This window comes from Saccostrea echinata, unplaced genomic scaffold, assembly GCF_033153115.1.
Source record: "Saccostrea echinata isolate AGI-Se365-2 ecotype Australia unplaced genomic scaffold, CSIRO_AGI_Sech_v1 ptg000005l, whole genome shotgun sequence".
Lineage (NCBI taxonomy): Eukaryota > Metazoa > Mollusca > Bivalvia > Ostreida > Ostreidae > Saccostrea > Saccostrea echinata.
Window position 1 is genome coordinate 16,195,001 of NW_026889754.1, and position 20,884 is coordinate 16,215,884.

The 20,884-nt window shown below is 33.4% G+C and overlaps 1 protein-coding gene and 1 pseudogene across 1 annotated transcript in view; one reads left to right on the plus strand and one right to left on the minus strand.

Moving 5' to 3' along the window:
* Positions 1 to 20,884, minus strand: part of LOC133179720 (uncharacterized) — a 48,186-nt gene that overhangs the window by 18,803 nt on the left and 8,499 nt on the right. Inside the window, exons 3-4 of the mRNA XM_061314413.1 lie at positions 5,260 to 5,547; positions 1 to 221 (exon numbers count right to left, since the gene is read on the minus strand). The exon at positions 1 to 221 is cut by the window's left edge and continues 79 nt beyond it. Coding sequence (XP_061170397.1) covers positions 1 to 221; positions 5,260 to 5,547 — 509 coding nt within the window. The remainder of the gene's footprint in view (positions 222 to 5,259; positions 5,548 to 20,884) is intronic.
* Positions 11,885 to 12,869, plus strand: LOC133179902 (uncharacterized; annotated as a pseudogene).

Here is a 20,884-nt window from a genome sequence, read left to right on the forward strand (position 1 = left end):
TGAATAATTGTTGTACTTAACGTCTTTTGTCACTGTGAATCTGTATTCCTTGTTATCTTCTCCTTCTAGGATAGTGGTGTTGACGTACCAACTGTAATTCCAGGCTACAATGCGGGAGTAATAGTCAGGAGCAGAGGTTGATTTACTGGAGCAGGTCAAATTGACTTGTGTGTTTATAGACACGTTAAGATTTCCTTTGATTACTGGTTTCGTCGGTTTTTCTGAAAGATTCATAAAAAATAAAGAGGTATGCACTATTTCATAAAGTTTGCCTTTGACTAGTTTAATAATATACAATTATGGACTTCTGTGTAGGTCGATAGGACCCATGTCAAGTGATATTGACCTCAGACACAGAAAGTGATGGCGACCGAGCATGCGAGGTCGCTATCATTTTCTGTGTCTGAGGTCAATATCACTTGACATGGGTCCTTATAACCACATACTGACCGTTCACTGAAGTCTTTAATTGTTATATAGTCACTCAACGTGATTACAATCTTAACTGTACTGAATTGGTGTTTTTTACCTCAAAATGGTAAAACATGCTTCTTGTATTATGACGTCACGTTCTACTAATTTGTGTGCAGCCGAACGGTGAGACGTGCGATATTATATTCCGCGGACGCGCTTTCGCATCAATATCACAAAAGGACAAATATTAGGTGAAGTTGTGACGGTACATATTGTCGTTTTGTACATATTGTCGTCGGCGACAATATGTACCTACCCTCACTGCACATATTGTCGTCCATCGGTACATATTGTCGCCGGCTGAAAAGTAACACATGTACATATTGTCGCTGGCGATATTATGTGCCTCACCCTCACTGTACATATTGTCGCCCCACAGATATTGTTGCTTAAAGACTTCTTTTGTTATTTTTTGGTAGTATTGTGAATGTTATTGGGGTGTATATCACACTGACGTGTCTCGTATGCTATTTCATGGAGCTTGATTGTGACGGTACATTTTGTCGTCTTGTTCATATTGTCGCCGGCGACAATGTGTACCTACCCTCACTGTGCATATTGTCATCCATCAGAACATGTCGCATGACAATGCACGGCAATGATCCATATAAATATGGCCAGAGAAACTATAAACTTCAAAAATGGCCATATACACTAAATGTTCTCGTCAAAATATGGCTGAAATATTGTCAACTCGGTGTTAAACAACAATATACAGTTAAGGTATATCATTGAGGGAGTTAGCAAGATTTCAGTTCCCCAAGGCCAGGACTATTTCCCGAGGCGAAGCCTCAATGATATACTTTTAACTGTTTTATTAAACCGATACAAACGTAAAATTTAGAGGATTCAGATAGCGCGATTTCAAAGCAGGGATTAGGTCACTGAACTAACACACGGGAATTAGTCCATTCACATATCATACCAATTTTAATGTAAAACCTAGAGGATTACGGATAACCGGGAATTAGCTTTCGAAGCGGGGATTAGCTCACTTGACTAACACACGGGGATTAGTCCATTCTTTTAAAATGATTTCTAGGGAAATAGTTACATCTAGCGATCTAATGTTATATAGGGAAAAATTCAGTAGAGGTATAATAATAATCAATCAATCAACAATCCATATAAATATGACTAATCATTGCTTTGTTTTGCTCTGTTGCATTGCCTTCATCTCTTTTTGAGAAGATAATTATTAAAGAATTATATTCCTATGTAAAAATTTGATCGCTTATTGTGGCCCCAGTCTAGGCCCGGTTTGATTTGAAGATGCTTGAATCTGCGCTACCTGAGGAAACTTCCATATACGTATCACTATTCACGGGCCTACTGCTGTTCTCAGTGGTGGATCCAGACAAAAGAGGTGGTGGTTCAGAATTTTTTTTGACAAGCTAAAAAAAATTTTAAAAAGTAATTTGCATGTAAAAGTGTGTTACTGTATATGTTAAGTAAATTATTGAGATATGAAATTTTATCTGTGGACTAAATTGAGAGTATATACAAGTTAAACAAACAGAATTTACCAAAGCAGACAAGAAATTAAACCAAAGGGGGGGGGGGTGTGCCGGTCCTATATCTGTCTGGTTTGAGATTTTTAAATATTTTCTGTATATATTCCTATGTAAGACTTTAATCACAAATTGTGATCCCAACTTATTCCATGGGGTCATAATTTGAACAAAAATGATTTTGTCTTTGTTGTTATAATGACCATCTAGAGATTTTTTTTATTCGTAGACGTCACCACTTGCCGGTGGAGGGCTGCAAAGAACTGCAAACTATAGTATTGTTCTCCCTCCTACCTCCAAGTCAATTTTCAAAAGTTAACATATTTGAATGATTTTTCATATCTATATAGATATTCATATGAATTTTCATAAAACATTACGTCTTTGGGAAAACAATGAGAGATAACTCTATAATTTTGGTAAAACTTGTGATTTTCACTATAGAAATCAACGAACAAATTCCTTTTTACAGGTAATATGGACTGTCCTTTCACAAATTCATACCAAAGCTTTTTTTATTTAACGGGGGGAACATATGTTTACAGACAAAAAACTACCAAAATGGTTATTTTTTTCCCAATATCATTGGGGTTTACAACTAAAACATTGTATTTTATTAATAATATATGTTTAATTCTATATGAGTAAAACATAAGAAAAAATCTGAGGAACATTTATTTATATCCAAGAATATTTTAAAATGTGGTGATGCTTTAAAGCCCGATTTCAATGAAAAATATCGTCTACCCCCCTTATTCAAAGAGCTAGAATTAGGGGTAAATAACTATTTAACACTGGAATTAGAATTACTATTGAACTGTTCCTTGCATTCAACAAAGATTTTACGACCAAATTGTCATTAGTATTGAATTAAATGGGTGTAAAATGTAGGCGTGAATCGAGAGTTAGCGTGCGTAGTTCTTTAGATCTATGCTTGTCACTCATGGTCATTCAGCAGTTAGGGATTTTTTTCGTGCCAGCTACGCAAAATTGATCGTACGCTATAAAACGAAGCTTTCACATAAGTATCATCTCTTCTGACCCAGCACAAAATATGAAGGATTTTTTTTCTTCTAAATATTCTTTGAAAAAAATTTGATCACCTATTGTAGCCATACCTTCCCTCGAGGGACATGATCTGAATACATGTAAAACTGAATCTACACCTCATAAAGAAGCTTTCACATGAGTTTCATCATTTCTGACACAGTGGTGTTTGAGATTTTTAAAAGATGTCACTAAATTTTTACTAATCCTTAACTTCTTCCCTTGAAAGAGGGCCTGGCCCTTCATTTGAACAAACTTGAATCCCTTTTATCCACTGATGCTTTGTGGCAAGTTTGATTGAAATTAACCCAGTAGTTCTTGAGAAGAAGCTGAAATTGTGAATAGTTTACAGACAGAGGGACGGTCAGATAAAATGCGATCAGAAAAGCTCACTTGAACTCCAGCTAAGGTGATCAAAAAATGTGAACCTCAACACCAATTATATCTACCTATGATTGTATATAAGAAAAACGCAAAATTAATTTCCAAAAAAATCATTACTACTGAACAAAAAGACTAATACGTGTATTCAATCTCCCAAGTATATTTTACAAGAAAAAAGAATAGGCTGATTTATGAGATGTCTCAAGAATTACGGTATTTTGACATATCATAGTGATGTACATCAATCCTGGACACAATTTTCTGCCCAGAAAGTTTTCTCCCTAGAGTATTGTTAGAAATGGTGTTTGTCTCCCTCGAGCTCCGTGCGGGCGCCTGTGTGTGTGTGTGTTTGTAAATCTCTCTTTTCTTTCTCAAGTAAATACTAGTATTCGTCAAAACAATATATCGACGACAATATATGCCGACCTTGACTGTACATATTGTCGCCGACGACAATATGTGCTGGTGCTTGACTGTACATTTTGTCGTCCATTATGCAGGAAGAAAATAAGACTTGTCTCGGTATATATTGTCGCCGGCGACAATATATACCGATGGACGACAATATGTGCAGTGAGGGTAGGTACGTATTGTCGCCGACGACAATATGTACAAAACGACAATATGTACCGTCACAGACGTCCTTTCAGCCAATGAAAACTACAAAAATAATCTTCTTATATAATATATATTATAAATGGCGCATTTATTTTTCAACTCATTGGTAGAAACACAATGTCCCTGATAATGTTGTATAAATAATGTTGTGAAATAAATTTATTTTTTGTTAAGAACAGGCCTAATCCATTATCCTTTAAACAAGGAAATACAGAAAATTTATGGTTCCATCAATGTAAATGGTATTGTCTATATTACACACAATATCTAAGTTAATTAACATAGCATTATTTTCTTGAAAGGTGAAATTTGATGCATTTTGAAAATAATTCTTATGGAATATAAAAGACCGTAAAAGAAAGGCAGATGGTTGTCTGACGATGCCTCAGAAAAAATATGCATATCATGGAGAAAGGAACAAACAATTTGGACTGTGGATCAGAATTGGAAAAAAACCCGGATATTCAGAGATGTATGCAAGGTGATAATTTGAAATATTAACTCTATGTCCAATTAATTGTCGGAAGGCCAACGAAGTCGACCACCCCCATCTCGTGTATGAGCCATCGAGGACCGAACTCTCTGTAATGATCTGGGGGTGTGTATGTTACAAAGTTATATTAACTTTTACAAGTGAAAATTGACAATTTAACTCTGAAAAAAATATACAAGGTAGATAAATTAGAAACAATTTGTGACCTGTTATAGCTTGTTTTTTTTTTTTTTTTTTTTTTTTTTTTTTTTTTTTAAATTGAAATTGCATCTTTCAGAATGACGATTTCCCCTTACATCGGCCCATTACTCGGTGTTTTTATGAACGAAAATTAAATTATAACTACATTTTGGGCATTTCAGTCTCCAGTAAAAATTTTGGTTACAATTAGAAAGTAATCTACAGCCCGTCAAAAATATCTCAACTTGTGAACACCTGATCGCGAAAGTAACACGTTTCTGGGAAAACATAAATAGAAATCATATTGATCAGTTTTATTTAATAATGTCATCAAGACTACGAAAAGCAATAAGATTGAAGGGCAATTTCACAAAAGATTAAGGTATTTTTCTTTGTTTGTTTGTTGTTTAACATCCCGATTAAGGTATGAGAATCAGTATTAAATTCAGGAGGACAATTTTTGTTTTAATGATAACAAATCTCCGCAACCTTGAAGTTAGTGACGAATACTTATGTCCAGTGACTGTATATCAAGTATGTATTATGATTTACTTTTTACAACTAGGACTACACCTCCGTCAGAACCAGCGTCTACTTTTGATGGACCTCCAGCGTAGAAACCAGCATCAATGGATGTTATATTCGTAACCTCAAACGTAATGTTGGTAGAGTTATATGGCCGGCTGTGGTAATAGTATTTGGAATTTGGTAAATGTTCATTTTTGACGATTATGATGTTCTCAGCGTCCTTATATATGTGATATACTCCAGATTGTGGGAAAGAGCCAGCGATCCATGAAATAAACTTTGATTCTCCAATATTAGCATCAACCAGAGAAACTGTAACGGAAACCAAAGACAATAATGTGCTGACAATGGGCACTAAAATATATACCACGTATAAATAATCAGATTAATTTTTCTAACTCCCATACTAATCTATAGCATACAAAAATGCAAGGATGAAATTAAACGATCTTATTTTATTCCACATATAAATCATTATCGATACACATTACTTTTTTTGGTTAATAATGTAATAATTATTAAGCAATATTTTTCTTTCTGAGTCACATAAACACTAGCTCAGAGGCATTTCATCAATAAGGTAAAATTAAATTAATGTATTACATCAATTAAATTATACTTCAAATATGTGTTTAAAAAATTTCGACATGGAAATCACAGAATGATGTTAAAGGAGTTTATCGTTGAAAAGTATCTATCATAGTATTGCAACATTTTTAAACTTAAAGGAATAGCTTGACAACTTTTGTAAAGAAAAAAATCTTATAAGATGCTTACGTCTCAGAGTGACCATGGCAACATACCATAAGGTTTGAATTTTTTTTTTTTTTGAAAATGTTCAGAGTACTATTATAAACGTTTACATAAAGCAGAAATTTGAAACGAAGGTTTCCAAAATTTTTAGATTTGATGTCATAAGTGCATGATAAACATATTTTGTAAACCAACATTTACAAACGTTACAATGAAAAAAATATAGAAAAGTAATGATTTTATTCATTTACTTTCATAAATTCATTCTCAAACAAGATGTGTTTGTGAAACACCATGCCTCCGATGGTTTGTTTGTTTGTTTATATGTTGTTTAACGTCCCTCTCGAGAATTTTTCACTCATATGGAGACGCCACCACTTGCCGGTGGAGAGCTGCAATTTTGTCCTATACTCGGCACTTACGGCCATTGAGCAGTGAGGGATCTTTTTCGTGCCAGCACCTACTGCAACACGGGACCTCGGTTTATACGGTCTCATCCGAAGGACCGGTCTCCACGTCCCACAGTGGAATTCGAACCCGCGACGTAAGGATCAACTCCTTACTCCGCGACTCTAGAGCAAACGCTCTAACCATTGCGCCACGCGGGCGACGCCCCCGATGGTAACACAATTCTGGAGTGGGACGTAGACTACAGTGCAATAGTTATGGCCAATGTTAAAGTTTTTCAAATGTAGGTCAAAGGTCACAGTTGAGGTCACATGATCAAAAAATTTGGTACCAATGGAAAGGTCTTGTCATAATGAACACTCATGTCAAATATTAAAGCCTTACCCTTGACAGCGCAATAGTTATGGGCTAGGTTAAAGTTGACAACAAACAGACAGACAGGACAAAAACAATATACCCTCAGGATCTTTCTATCCGAGGGCATAAAAATGAAAGCAATTTTAGGTTGAAATTCAACCAAATAAAAAAAGAAAGATCCTTGTAATATATTCTAAGGAAGAATAGGGGTATTTTTAATTGGTCTTCAATGGTTGTTATAGTTTAACAACGGCAAAAATAATTCATTTTACTCTCTGTATGTTTATATTTGATCCCATTATTCAACCTGCACTTTTTAAAATAAGTTTGGGTATATTGCCGTAACCTAGGTCCGCCCGTCCCTGTGTTACATTTTCTTTTTCCTCAAACTTATCTTTTAATTATAAGTAGTAAGTAATTATTGTTTTGGAATATGATAAATGGTGTCTGTAGATATGCACCGAGTTTTTGTAATTTTCAATTTTACCATAGGGGCGAAAAAGGGGTAAAAAAAAAAGATGTTTTTTCTACAAAAACCTTATTCCCCGATATACTCGCACATTTTATGCAGTAGTCAAATTATATTTTTTAAGATGATTGCTGTTTTGCTGTAGATATGCAATAAGGTTTCGTAATTTTTATTTTTACCCTGGGGGCAAAATGGGGGTCGAAAAAAGGTGTTGTTTTCCTAAAAAAATACATTGTTCCCACAAGTCCTCTTAGATTTTATGAAAAAGATATATGATCTTTTGGACGATGATTGTTGGTGTCGTTAAGATGTCCAATAAGATTTTGGAATTTTTATTTTCACCCTACGGATTATATGGGAAACGACTTTTCTACACTTTATACAACCATTCCTTACTATAAATTAAAAAAAGTAGGCTTTTTGATATCATAGACAACAATCCAACAATCTTTTGGAATTTCAGTGGGCACTAATTGTGCTCCTTTATTATTTTTATATTCTTATGAAGCAGACTATATTTAAAACATTCTACAAGAGAAGAAGAAACACTTGCTGTAACCTCTTACTCGACATTCAGATTATCGACGACGTTTTATCAATTAACAATGGTTACTTCCATTCGTCTGTCGACTCGATATATCCCACTAGACTTGAAATAATACACACCACGGTGTCTGCCTCATCTGATTCATATTTGGATGATTTACTGACTATAGATGATAAGGTACAACTAACAGCTAAATTGTATTACAAACAGATGACTCCATTGATAACTTTCATTATCAATGTAGTAATATTCCGCTATGATCTGTATATGGTGTTTACTTCCCCCAACTTATTTGATACTCAAGAGCATGCTCTGAAAACGATCAATTTTTAAACTGAGGCAAGGTACTGACGCGCAGCTAGGCTAAGGACTCCCATATTTACATCAGCCTATGCAGAGGTTCGGGAAAACCACCATGACGTCACGTTAAAACAATGCTATTGAATTAAGATGAATAAATACAAATTTTTGTTTTTTTAAACACTCAAATACTTTCGTGTTCCATAAATAATGTTGATTAAAATATATTTGCAACTTAACTTGCCATTATAACATTAAACGATTATAAAATAAAAGCTACTTTGATCTTGAACAATTAAGACTAAAAAAAATCATCACTGATACAATATATATTATTCAGTGCAGTGAACAGCATATTAATTTTTTCATGAAAATTGTCATTCAAGGCCACTTGCAACCCCCCTCGCCTATTTTTTCTGTTGCAGTAAAGTCTAACTCTGCCCGGTTATTCCATTAAAAATTGCCGAAAAGTTAGAGAAATGGGCAAGCTAGTATTTTTTATGCTTGTCAATTTTGCCCCCCCCCCCCTTTCGAAAAACGTTGCTACGGGCCTGTGAAAATTTCATTACCGGCAGTAGAGAATATGCCAACATTGCATTAAGTTTTTAAATTTTTAAATAGCCTAGATTTATTGTTGTTCGAAAATCACAACAATATATTTATAAGTGGTACAAAAAATATAAAAACTGCTTAGTTTTGATGTCAATACACTAAATTTCACGTGGATCCTCTGTGACTGTACTTCTATTGAAAATTACATCAATTTCCCTCGTCAATGCATTATATATAACGTCATGAATTGTGTCGTTATTCCAATATTCTGAAAAATGTTTAAAAATGGCCAAATGTTTAAGCTGTTTTTTTTTTCAACATTCTTGAAGAGCACAACCTTTGATCCACAGTGTGCGATTATATAATGATAAAAATGTATCTGAAGATTGTATTTTTGAATTCTCTGCAAAATTCAAGGTAGTTGTTAATTTCACAAAACATGTTTTCATATACGTACCTGGACTCTCAAAGAAAACTTTTTTTGCAAGAAATGAAAACACAAAGTCTCTTCTTTATAATGATATATACTGTATATTGTTAATGAATATGGGGTTAGATAATTAATATGTGTACATTATATTTTATGTATAAAGTGAATCTAACATTTTGCAACTACAAAAGATAATCGTATCAATTTTGAAAATACAAATCCTTCCAAAATTGTGAATATGCCAATATTCTCTGCAAGCTTTGCATGGACATGAAAAATAATATTCTAACTCGCATTAAAGCTAGGGATGTCAATTTTGTCAATAATTCATATTCGAATATTCAATGATATATGTAGTATTCGAATATATTCGAATATTTCATATAATAAATAAAAACTGGTTGATTTTAAATATATTTATCATCCTACACTCGTCACAGGTTTTATGTCGGTATTTAAAGTAAAATTTTAAATGAAGGTGTACAATAAGTATTACTACATTTGAAACTATAATTGATAGAAATAAATACTTGATTAAAGTTCATAAAACCAGAATATATTAAAAAAATATTTCTAGAAGCTCCAACTGATGAACTAGTCGTTTACATGAGCAATATTGTCATCATTATATTGTATAGATTTAAATACATGTAATTAATTACAATTATCTGCTTAACAAGATATTTGATTGCAGTCTTTAATACAATGTTTTGTAAGTATAGAATAAACACATTAATAGACAAAATTCTTAGGTCATTAACTATTTTTCCGATAACTATTTTAGAATTTAGGAATATGCACAACCAAAGATAATGAAATAATGCAGGCATTTATTTTGAAATTTAGCGTTTAACAGTGTTACAGACTAATTCTATTAAACATGTAATTCGATGACCAATGAAATTTACTCTGGTAAGTATACCCCTCCTTTCTTTTAGATAGTGAATAATTAAGAAGAGTCTCATTCTGTTGTCCTTAATTCTAGATCTAATTGTATTAAAATATTAGAAGCTGTCAAAGTACGTTTTATTATACATTAAGAATTCTTGTATAATTGTTTTATACTTTGCTCAAAACGAAATCATTTAGTAGATCTATAAGTTAAGAAAATACAGAGAAAAAAAACAGTCGTTTTAAATTGATCGCTAGTAAATAAAACACGGATAATTCCAGCAGTTTTCTAATTAAAATTTATAATATAATTCATAGTCATCCCTTTCTTTTCTAAATCTGCATGGAAAAAGAAAAACGTTTATTCGAATTTTAAATTCATATTCGAATATCAACTGATCTAATGAATATTCGAATTTCGAATATTAGTAGACATCCCTAATTAAAGCGTATCACAATATTAAACGACCTTAATCAAATAGTCAATTGCTGATACAGCGTTTGCTCTTGTATTAATGATGTATCTATGGCCATTAACTTTTGACTCATTTAATAAGTAAATCAGTAATTAGTGTTTTGCATTCAGTTTTCAAAGTTGTCCTTTGTATTTGTAAATGTTCTGCATGTTTTCTCTGTACAACGTCAAGCCCATGCTGCCCCGTTCTCTCATAGGTCAATATTTTTTGGCCTGATTATTTTTTTCTATGAACTAGGAAGAAGATTAAAATTAAACGATTATGTTCTATAATGACCAATACTTGCCCGAAATTAAACTTTGATATAGAAATCTATAATTGTGTTCTACACCAGTGGGAATGTGCAGACTTAAAGCATTTAAATATATTCATTACGCAGGTGTGTTAAGGACACATTAAGATATTTTGACTAGGCAAAATCCAAAATCTGTGATACAATGACCTCACAGTAAGCAAAATAACTTATGTTTTCTTAAAAGTTGATTTTGAAGATTCAAAAACAAAGAAATTTATAGAACCCAGCAAACAAGAGGAAAATGTTTCTATTCGCTTGCACAGTATCAGGAATGAAATATTCAAAGTTTAAATTCATTTCTTATATATATATACAATGTACCGTGGACTTAAAGCAAAGAGATCGTGGACTTGTGACGTCATTGTTATATTTTCTTTATAGCAATCTCCTTGCGATTGCAGCGCCCTCACCAAAATGTATAGAAACAAACTTCCTGTAATAAATCAGTGTTGATGCATCGTGATTTAATGTATTTTTCTGGGGAAAACACAACAACTAAGAGAAAATTATCACTTATTTAAGCTACCGTAGATGAAATGATGGTAAACTGGTGTTTAGATTACAAATAGCTGTTTTAAAAATGTCCCATTGACGATATATCTTAAGAACAATTTTTCCCCATTGAGAGCATCAGTCTCAAATGAGATGAAGTTCAGGGTCACGTAACCAGAAGTATGTGTCTTTTCATAGTTCAGAAGCAAGTTAGGTCTTTCTTTTCGGATTTTATCAATTAAATTTTTCACTGGTTTTGTAACCGGTGGATTTTTGCAATATTGCTATTCAGAACACGTTCTTTTGCACTTTTCCCATGTGGGAATATTATAACGTTGCACATTTTGTTTCAACACGTGTTGATTACGATGTGCAGTACCTGTTTCAGTGACGTCACTGATGCAGGAACTGTTAGCCCCTTCCGCAATTTGCTTTTTCATGCCATGTGGTGTGGAGTTAGCATTTAATAAGAATCAGAATTTTACTGTATTCTTTCTTTTTCGTCATGGCTAATGAGCCGGTGGACTTCGTAGATCAAGTTGACGAGGATGATGTTCGTAATGATCACACGATTTAATCGAAGTCGAATTCTTCAACACCAGTTGCCATGCAGAGTAATATTTCTGTGAATGGTATGTTTGACATGTTTATGAGTAACTTTGCAGATATGTGAAAGACCATGTCATCAGTTCAAAAAGAACTTATTGCTTTGAAGTCTGAAGGGTCCTCAGTGAATTCAATTCCGGAGTTTTTGAGGAAACGCGGACTGAACAAGAGTAGTTCGCCACCTCCTCGCAAGAAAACAAAACTGTCTAAAGTTTGTAATCGGCCTTCTTACGAACTTAGCGATGATGAATCGGACGAAGGGAATTCAGATAAATCGGATGCCGATGACGCACTCAATTCCCTTATTGAGGGAGACGATAGTATTCAAGGTTCATCAGATGATGATGAAGTCTCTGTTCTTAATGAACTGTCAGAATTTGTCGATAATGAAGACAAGACAAGCGAGCCGTTAAGTTCTGAACTGGCAAAGATAATGGAGAAAATGTTCATGACGAAAACTAACTCGGAGAAAATTAAAGAAATCTCCAACAAGTATCATAGGCCAAAAACATTAACAATGTTTCTGTTCCAAAAGTCAACAAAGTCATATGGGAAAACATGTCATCCTAAAACAGAGCAAGTGACATTAAATTACAGACTACCCAGAATCTTATAGGAAATGCCATGATTCTGACATTGAGACTGTTTAATATGCTCATTAATTGCAACTCGAAAAGAGGGTTGGTTGATGTGAAGAAGGCAAAACAGCTGTGTGGTGACATCTTGAAGCTTCAGAAATGGGTTTCCATAACTTGTCTTAAAAGAGGCGGGAACAAATTATCCAGTCTGAGAAAAACAAACAGTTTGTAAGTTTATGTTCCGCAGAGAGCTCATCAGAAAATTTATTTGGAGACGACTTGGGCAGTCAAGTGAAGAATGTCCTAGAGGCAAAGAAACTTGCGTAAAATATATAGAACAAACATGGTGGGAAATACAGGATCCCGAAACTCTCCCATAGCTATGGGAAGAAGCCAAGGCATGGGGCCGAAAAGAGCAATTTTTTGGCCAAACAGTTCCGTTTCAACAAGAAAAAGAAGAAGGGGGAGTCAAATCAGTAGTTACACATGATGTTAGTATGTCTAATATTTGTACAAATGTACATCAATTTGTATTGAAGAACACACCTGAAAATTTTACTGCAGGCAAAATCATTTCTTTACATAATAGGTGTAGATTGACTCATGATAGTTGAATTATTGATGTTGTTAAATGTTACAAGATAGAATTCAAATGTGAACCTTTTCAATTTCATGTACCAAATTCACTAAAATTTTCTGAAATTGAATATGAAGCAGCTCACAGAGAAGTAGAAACATTTCTGAAGAAGAAAATTGTGGAAAGGGTTCATGTGAATGAGAATTTATGTGAGAATTCGCTTTATTCAAATATTTTTCTGCGTCCCAATAAAGATAGGTCTTTTATAATAAATCTGAATTTAAAGAATTTAAATAAGTTTGTTGACAATCATCATTTCAAGATGGAAACTTTAAGGTCCGCATTATCTTTAATTAAATCAAATTGTTGGTTTAGTTCACTTGATATCAAAGATGCTTATTATTCTGTGAAAATTCATGAATGTAGTAGACAATATCTTAGGTTGAAGTGGGAAAGTAAAATATATCAGTTCACCTGTTTACCTATGGGACTAGCAAGTGCTCAACGTATTTTTACTAAAATCATGAAGCCTGTTTTTCTGAACTTAGGGAATTAGGTCATTTGAATGTTATTTATATAGATGATGTTTTGTTATTGGGCAATACAAAAGATGAGTGTGAAGTTAATTTAAGAGACACTGTTAAGTCCTTAGATAGTCTAGGATTTACCATTCATCCAGACAAATCTCAATTTTATGCAAGCCAGAATGTTGTCTTTTAGGGATTTTTATTAAATTCGGTTACAATGACTGTTAGACTTACACCAGACAAAGCACAATTTATTAAAGATTTTTTGATATGGTTTTGAATCAGAATGAAGTGACAATAAAACAGGTGGCACAGCTTGTAGGCATGTTTGTACCTCTGAACCAGGGGTGGAATATGCTAGACTTTATCATAAGACCCTAGAAATTGAAAAAGATTTGGCTTTAAAACTTAATCGAGGTAATATTGAATCCCATATAACTATTTCTCATCAGAGTAGGACATTACTAAACTAGTGGTCCCTGAATGTGTGTAAATCTTTTAAATCATTAACTAGAAACTCTCAAACTTTCTTTTCAAAAGTGATAGTTCCAAGTTTGGAAGGGGTGGAGTTAATGAAGATTCAGGTGAAGCAATTAGTGGATTATTCGACAAGAATATTTGTGAGTCATACATTAACTATTTAGAGCTTTTGGCTGTTTTTATATACTCTAAAAGGGTTGGAAGAAAATATTAGAGACTCCCATGTTAAACTTTGTATGGACAATTCAGTAGCTCTTTCATATGCTAACAAGCAATAAGGCAAGATCTCAACATTGAATGAACTAGCTCGTGAATTATGGATTTGATGTATAGATAGAAACATTTGGCTTAGTGCAGAACATGTCCAGGGTACAACAAACATTATAGCTGATTCGTTATCTCCCAAAAATGTAGACATTGAATGGAAGTTAGATGAAGTGGTTTTTAATAAACTGACAAATCTGTGTGGAAATTGTAATATAGATTTATTTGCATCTTAGGACAATCATCAGTTAGAGAAATATTATGCATATACACCAGACCCAAATGCTAGAGGAGTTGATGCTTTTGCACACTCTTGGAGAAATATTGTCTGTTTTCTATTTCCTCCTTTTAGTGTCATAAGCAGTGACTTGAAGAAAATCAAGGAGGAAGAAGTGCAGTTTGCTCTGTAGATAGCTTCAGTGTGGAAGACACAGACATGGTTTCCGCAGCTGATGCATCAAGTTGCAGGTCCGTGTTATCTTCTACCGAAAACAGAGATCCTCTTGAAATTGCCAAAAGATCCACAACGACGACATCCTTTGACAAAGATGAATATGGGTGTGTTCAGTTTGTTCGGCAATGCTTGTATAGTAGAAAGTTATTAGAAGACACTGTCAATATTATCTATGAATCTTGGCGGGAATCCACAAAGAGACAATATAGGGGTTATCAACAAAAATGGTTGCAGTTTTGTTGTGAAAAACAGAGTGATCCATTTAAAGCAGATGTTAATTTAGATTTAGAATTTCTTACAGATCTGTATAAGAAAAATCTTGGTTATAAATCTTTAAATACGGCAAGAAGCTCGTTAAGTTCATTTTTGTCTCTATTAGGGCACTCTATTATGAAACAAGGTGATCATATTTTAGTTATACGTTTTATGAAGGGTGTAGTTTGTCAAGACCAACTTTACCCAAATATCATTTTACATGGGATGTAAATATGGTGTTAGGATATCTAAAGACACCGACTCCTGTACGGGATTGCCATTGTTTCAGTTGTCAAAGAAATTGGCAATGTTATTAGCTTTATTATCTGGACAGCAAAAACAAGGTTTACATCTTCTAGATGTTAGAAATGTTTCTGTAAGAGATAATATGTTAATCATTAGATATGGTGACTTGTTGGAGCAATCAAGACCAGGGCACCATTTAGATAAAATTTCCATTGCTGCTTATCCAAATGATACAGATTCATGTATAGTGCATGTATATAGGGAATATATTCATAGAACTGAAAAATTGAGAGACTCAGAATCTAAACTGTTTATAAATACCCTAAAGCCTCACAATTCGATTTCTGTGGATACTGTTGGTCGCTGTATCAAGTCAGTTAGACATGAACTATTTTTCACCGCGTAGTACACGATCAGCAGCAACTAGTGCTGCCGCAAAAGCTAAGCTGTCTGTTGCTAAAATTCTTAGAACAGCAGGTTGGACAAGTGACAATACCTCTAGAAAATTTTATAATAAAACAGTTAAACTGTCTAGTGAATTCAGCAATGCTTTGTTGGACAATTTGCATAAGAATAACTTGTAGCATATTATATACTAGTATGTAAATATGTTCATCGATCTGACTTGGAAAAAATAAAGTTAATTCAAACATTGTTTGGGACTGATTTAGGATGTCAATAATGGTTTTGTTATGTATTTATTATTGGGTCATCAACTCTGAAGTCTCATTTGAGATTGAGGCTCTCAATGGGGAAAAATTATGAAGTTAAACAAGACTTACCTGGAAGGTCAAGTTTGTTTGTAATTTTACTCCATTGAGAGACGTAGGGATCAAATGCCCAGCCCTAAAAGTTTTAAAAGTTTTTTTTTCTTCCAAGTTCCACCCTATTACTGTGTTAACTTGATGCCCCAATATTTATTACTACTCCTCTGAATTATGATTACGTGACCTTGAACTTCATCTCATTTGATCCCTACGTCTCTCAATGGAGGAAAAATTACAGTCAAACTTCACCTGTCACGGACAGGCAAATATTTTTGAATTTTTTGATATATATTTTTAGTGATATAATTTATAGTCGAATATTTGGGTTTTGATATGCCCCCATTTCACTACAATAAAGGCTACCCCCTCTTTTTTTTTCATTTTCTAATTTTTAAAAAAAAAAATCACCATTTATTATTATTTTAATTTATCAATAAAGTTGTTTTTATGTAGATTTAGTATATGATTGAGTGTAAAACCACGAAAAAAATGTCCATATTTTGAAATTGCCCCATTCCACTACAATCAAGGCAAGGTAACAAAATTTCAATCAAATTTTTCTTAGCATGGTACATACAAATATATATCAAAAATTCAAAAATATTTGCCTGTCCGTTTTCGTAATTTCTAACTAGATTTGGCCTCGTTAAGAGTTATAATTATGAAGTTAAACGAGACTTACCTGGAAGGCGAAGTTTGACTGTAATTTTTCCTCCATTGAGAGACGTAGGGATCAAATGAGATGAAGTTCAAGGTCACGTAATCATAATTCAGAGGAGTAGTAATAAATATTGGGGCATCAAGTTAACACAGTGATAGGGTGGAACTTGGAAGAAAAAAACTTTTAGGACTGGACAATGTTGTTACCTGCTTTGTCAGCAGGGACCAGTACGTCCTGATCGTGTAATCTATCTAATTCATTTTTCATTTCTGCATTATTGAATACAGAAGGATAGATGGTTCTCATATTGCCCCTCAATCTTTTAATACGCGATTTTAACATACATCTGATACATTTAATCCATTCTGACAAAGTGTCAAGGTCTTCTTTTTCATGTCAGCCCCATCGCCAGGCGTAATCCTCTACAAAATCCATAATATTTATGAAATTCCGACGCCAGTTGAAGGATCGGGGTTCCCTATATTTAGGACCTTTTAAAATTAGTGATCTAAGGTCCTCATTATTATATTATACTATATTTACGTCACCAGTAATAACGTGTCCAGCTGGACTATAGTTATAGGGTGAAGAAGAACATGAACACGATGGAGGATTATGTTTCAAATATTCGATATTCAAGCCCTGTAAAGTTTTCTTGTAATTAAAAAGTTTGGAAGCAATAGTCGATGTATATTTGTAGGAAATACAAGGTGTAGTCTTTAACTTGAAATATGGTGGAATACAAGACTGGACCCTTTTGTGATTAAGAATATTACTTCGCAGCACAGTTAAGGCTGCAATGAGGAGGAGGGGCCTAATTTTTACGGGAAACGCTTTCTATCACATCAGACAAAAATATATGTTCTTCAAATTACCAAAAATGAAATTATTTGCTATTTTAAACTGTTGGATAGCTTTAAACTACATCAATACTTACTATTGCATGTATTTTTGTCGTTGGTTAAATCCCACACAACAATATATAAACAATTCACTGATCGCAATGCACTTGTCAATGTGACGTCATATCGCAAAATTTGACGCAGTTTGTATGCAGTGAGAGGCGGATCAAGTTATATTTTATACAATGAAAAATGTATTTTGTAATTAAAAAAATATATTTTCAGATATATAAGAGGCCATTAACTTGGACGCGATGTCTATTTTATGATTTTATTCATATACTTCCGGTACATATCCTAGACAAGCGATACTGCCGTATATTTGTATGCAGATTCATCGAAGGGTAATAGAAGGGTCGTAATAAATCGATATATTGCAAGGGCATATTCTCAATGAATTATGACAAGCTTTCAAACATAAACTCAAGAGGTATGAAGATATTTGAAAAGTGCTGCGAACCTGATGAAATCTTGCAAATGAATTAATTATATCTATATTTAATGTACGTGACCAGCAAAATATTCAACATACGGTCTAACAAATCATATTAAAATACGAGCATTGATAGCTTTAATGCCAGAATGTATGAGCACACGCGCAGGAATACAAGAATAACGAAATATTTTAGCATTTAATAATTTGACGCCATTTTAACTGTGATGTTATGGTATTCATTTGTGACGGCAATCAAGGGTACTGTGACGCATCTCAAACTACGCTGAGTGAAGACCTATGCATTACCCAAGTAGATTGGGTCCCGTTAAAAGATTTATTTAATTAAAGAATGCAGAATTATCAGTGATGAAAAGCATTTCTGATAGATTTTTTTTTTCTTCTCACAAATTTTGTGAAATGATCTGTCTGCATTTTGCATGACGACCAAATCCTGTGTTGATGACATGTAGCATACAATGTACCGTCTGGTGTAAGTTATGTGGAAGTGAAAAAAAATGATACACTGACATTCCGATCATCCCGGTACAGAGAATTCACTAAATGGTGATGTGATGGAAAAATGATTGGTTCAGAGCTGCACAGGATAAAATCAACAAAAGTGGTGTATGTTTGGATGAGTTAAGTCATGACTGGATTTAATTGAAATATTATATGTTTGGAACTCCAAATTTTCTCTTTTAGTTTTTCAACCATATCCAGATTATTATTAACTTTAGTATATAAACTCTTATACAAACTATCAATTTATATAAATGTTAAATTAATTATATATGACTGTCATGAAACATTCTTCAAACCATTGTTAATATATTAAGGACTTTTCCACTTATTCATTGACTCATAGTTAAGTCGTTCAACTTAAAGCGCTGCTTATTTACATCATGATTATGCATGGTTACATTATTACAATATTATTGTTTGAACATGTGAATGAGAAATATCTCTGCAGTGAGGGTGACAATATGTACTTTAAATGTTTTAAATGAATGATTTCTGTATCACAAGATACGATAGAATCATGTTTAATTCTAACATTTCATTGCATGAGAGCTCTTATTATGGCTGACAAATCAATTTATTCCAGTAGGCATCTACTTGACAAGCAATAGGTTCATTCCAAATGCAATAAATCTCAACTGCAAACTACAAAATAATGATCCAGCATCATATTCAATCTGAACAGCAGCTCTAAAGTGCTAACACTAGGAACATAATTGTTTATATACGAGTTTAGTTACTTCCATTCATATGTCGACTCGATATATCCCAGTGAACTTGATTTTAAGATACCATAGAGTTTTAGACATATGTTTCATATTAGATTATTTTACGAGAAAAGATGTCAATGGTAATCTAACAATAGAAGCTTTATGATGAATGTGATGACTAACTTTCCTATCGTCAACTTCCCTTATTTGTGTAGCAATATACCCTTGCAACCTGCATATGGGGTTTCTATCTCCTAGTTGATTCAATACGCAAGAGCATGCCTTATGTACAAACAATGTCTAAAACTAGGCAAGCTGTTGACAAACAAGTTGATGAAACAAGGATATCAACAGTCTTCTTTAAAGTCATCATTGTCCAAGTTCTATGGTCAATACATTAACCTTGTCAGCAAATACAATCGTTTAGTCGAATGCTGACTGACGTTTTTCATGCTAATTGCTAGGCCATTATCTAAACACTGAATTTTCTACGGATTTTTCCGTTAGCCCAATCAGGACATGGGGATGCTTACTCCTCAATGGCATCTGATCCCACCATTGATGTTGTGTATAGGTTCGTTTTTGATCTGCTCCAAATTTGTATTGTTTAAATGGACATTTGAGATTGATTACTGGTCGTTATCTTCATATTTCATTCAACTCTCATTATGATTAAAATGTTTGATCTTCAACCGACTTCCTAAAAAGGAATGAATAGTTTAAAATACCATATATTAAATGCACAGGATCCTTACCTTATTTATTTTTCTTTTTTAACAAATATATATATATACACCCTATCTGTTTTTGTTTTTTTTTAGGTAGGGGGTTTTCCTATTAAAATAAAATTAGTAACTTCAATTGCCTGTGTTCAAATGGGATATTCGTTTTCTCTGTTTAAAAAAAGATGGAAAATTATGATACATGTATTTTTTATGTGCATAAATATATAGTAAACTTAACATCTGGTAGTTCCTCTCGAAGTTAACCTGAAGTCTGTTTGTGAGATTGATCCTCAAAAAGTTTTTGGACCTTCTGTAGAAACAATGCCCTGATCCCCAAAAATGGGGTGGGAGTGTGCCCACATGTTTTTTTCAATTATTTACTGTTAATGTAGCAATTAAAGGATGAAATTGTTCTTAGTGTTTATTCAAAGACAGGTTGGCCCCCCAACCCATTTTTTCCTTCCATTAGAGTAAAATTCTTCAATGTTGATGTATTCATTTTTTCTTGTTGAATAAAAACTGCCTTACTCCCCTTTCCCAAAATAAGAGTTTTTAGTATTAAGTCAATTCTCATCTTTTTTTCTGCTTTTCAAAGAATTTTCATTAATGCTGATTATTAATTATTTCTTCTTTCTCCTACCCCTCCTTACATACTATGATAAGATGCTTCGTGCAAAAAAAATTCTTTAACTGGGAATAAAATTAGTTTGAAAAACTTGTAGTGTTGTATGTGACATTTTTGGCAAATAAACATGGCGCTGAAGGAGTTGCCTATTCCTTTAGTATAAACGTCCCTGCTTAGAGGCATAATGTTCCACGACCTTGCAATGTATATTTGGTGCATCCATTACAAAAACTTCTGATTACAACAGTTAACTAAAGCAACAATAGTAACGGAGTTTTACTACAGTATATCCAATTATTTTAATTGTGAATTTGAAGTTGTTATATTTCATTCTCCTACATTCTTAC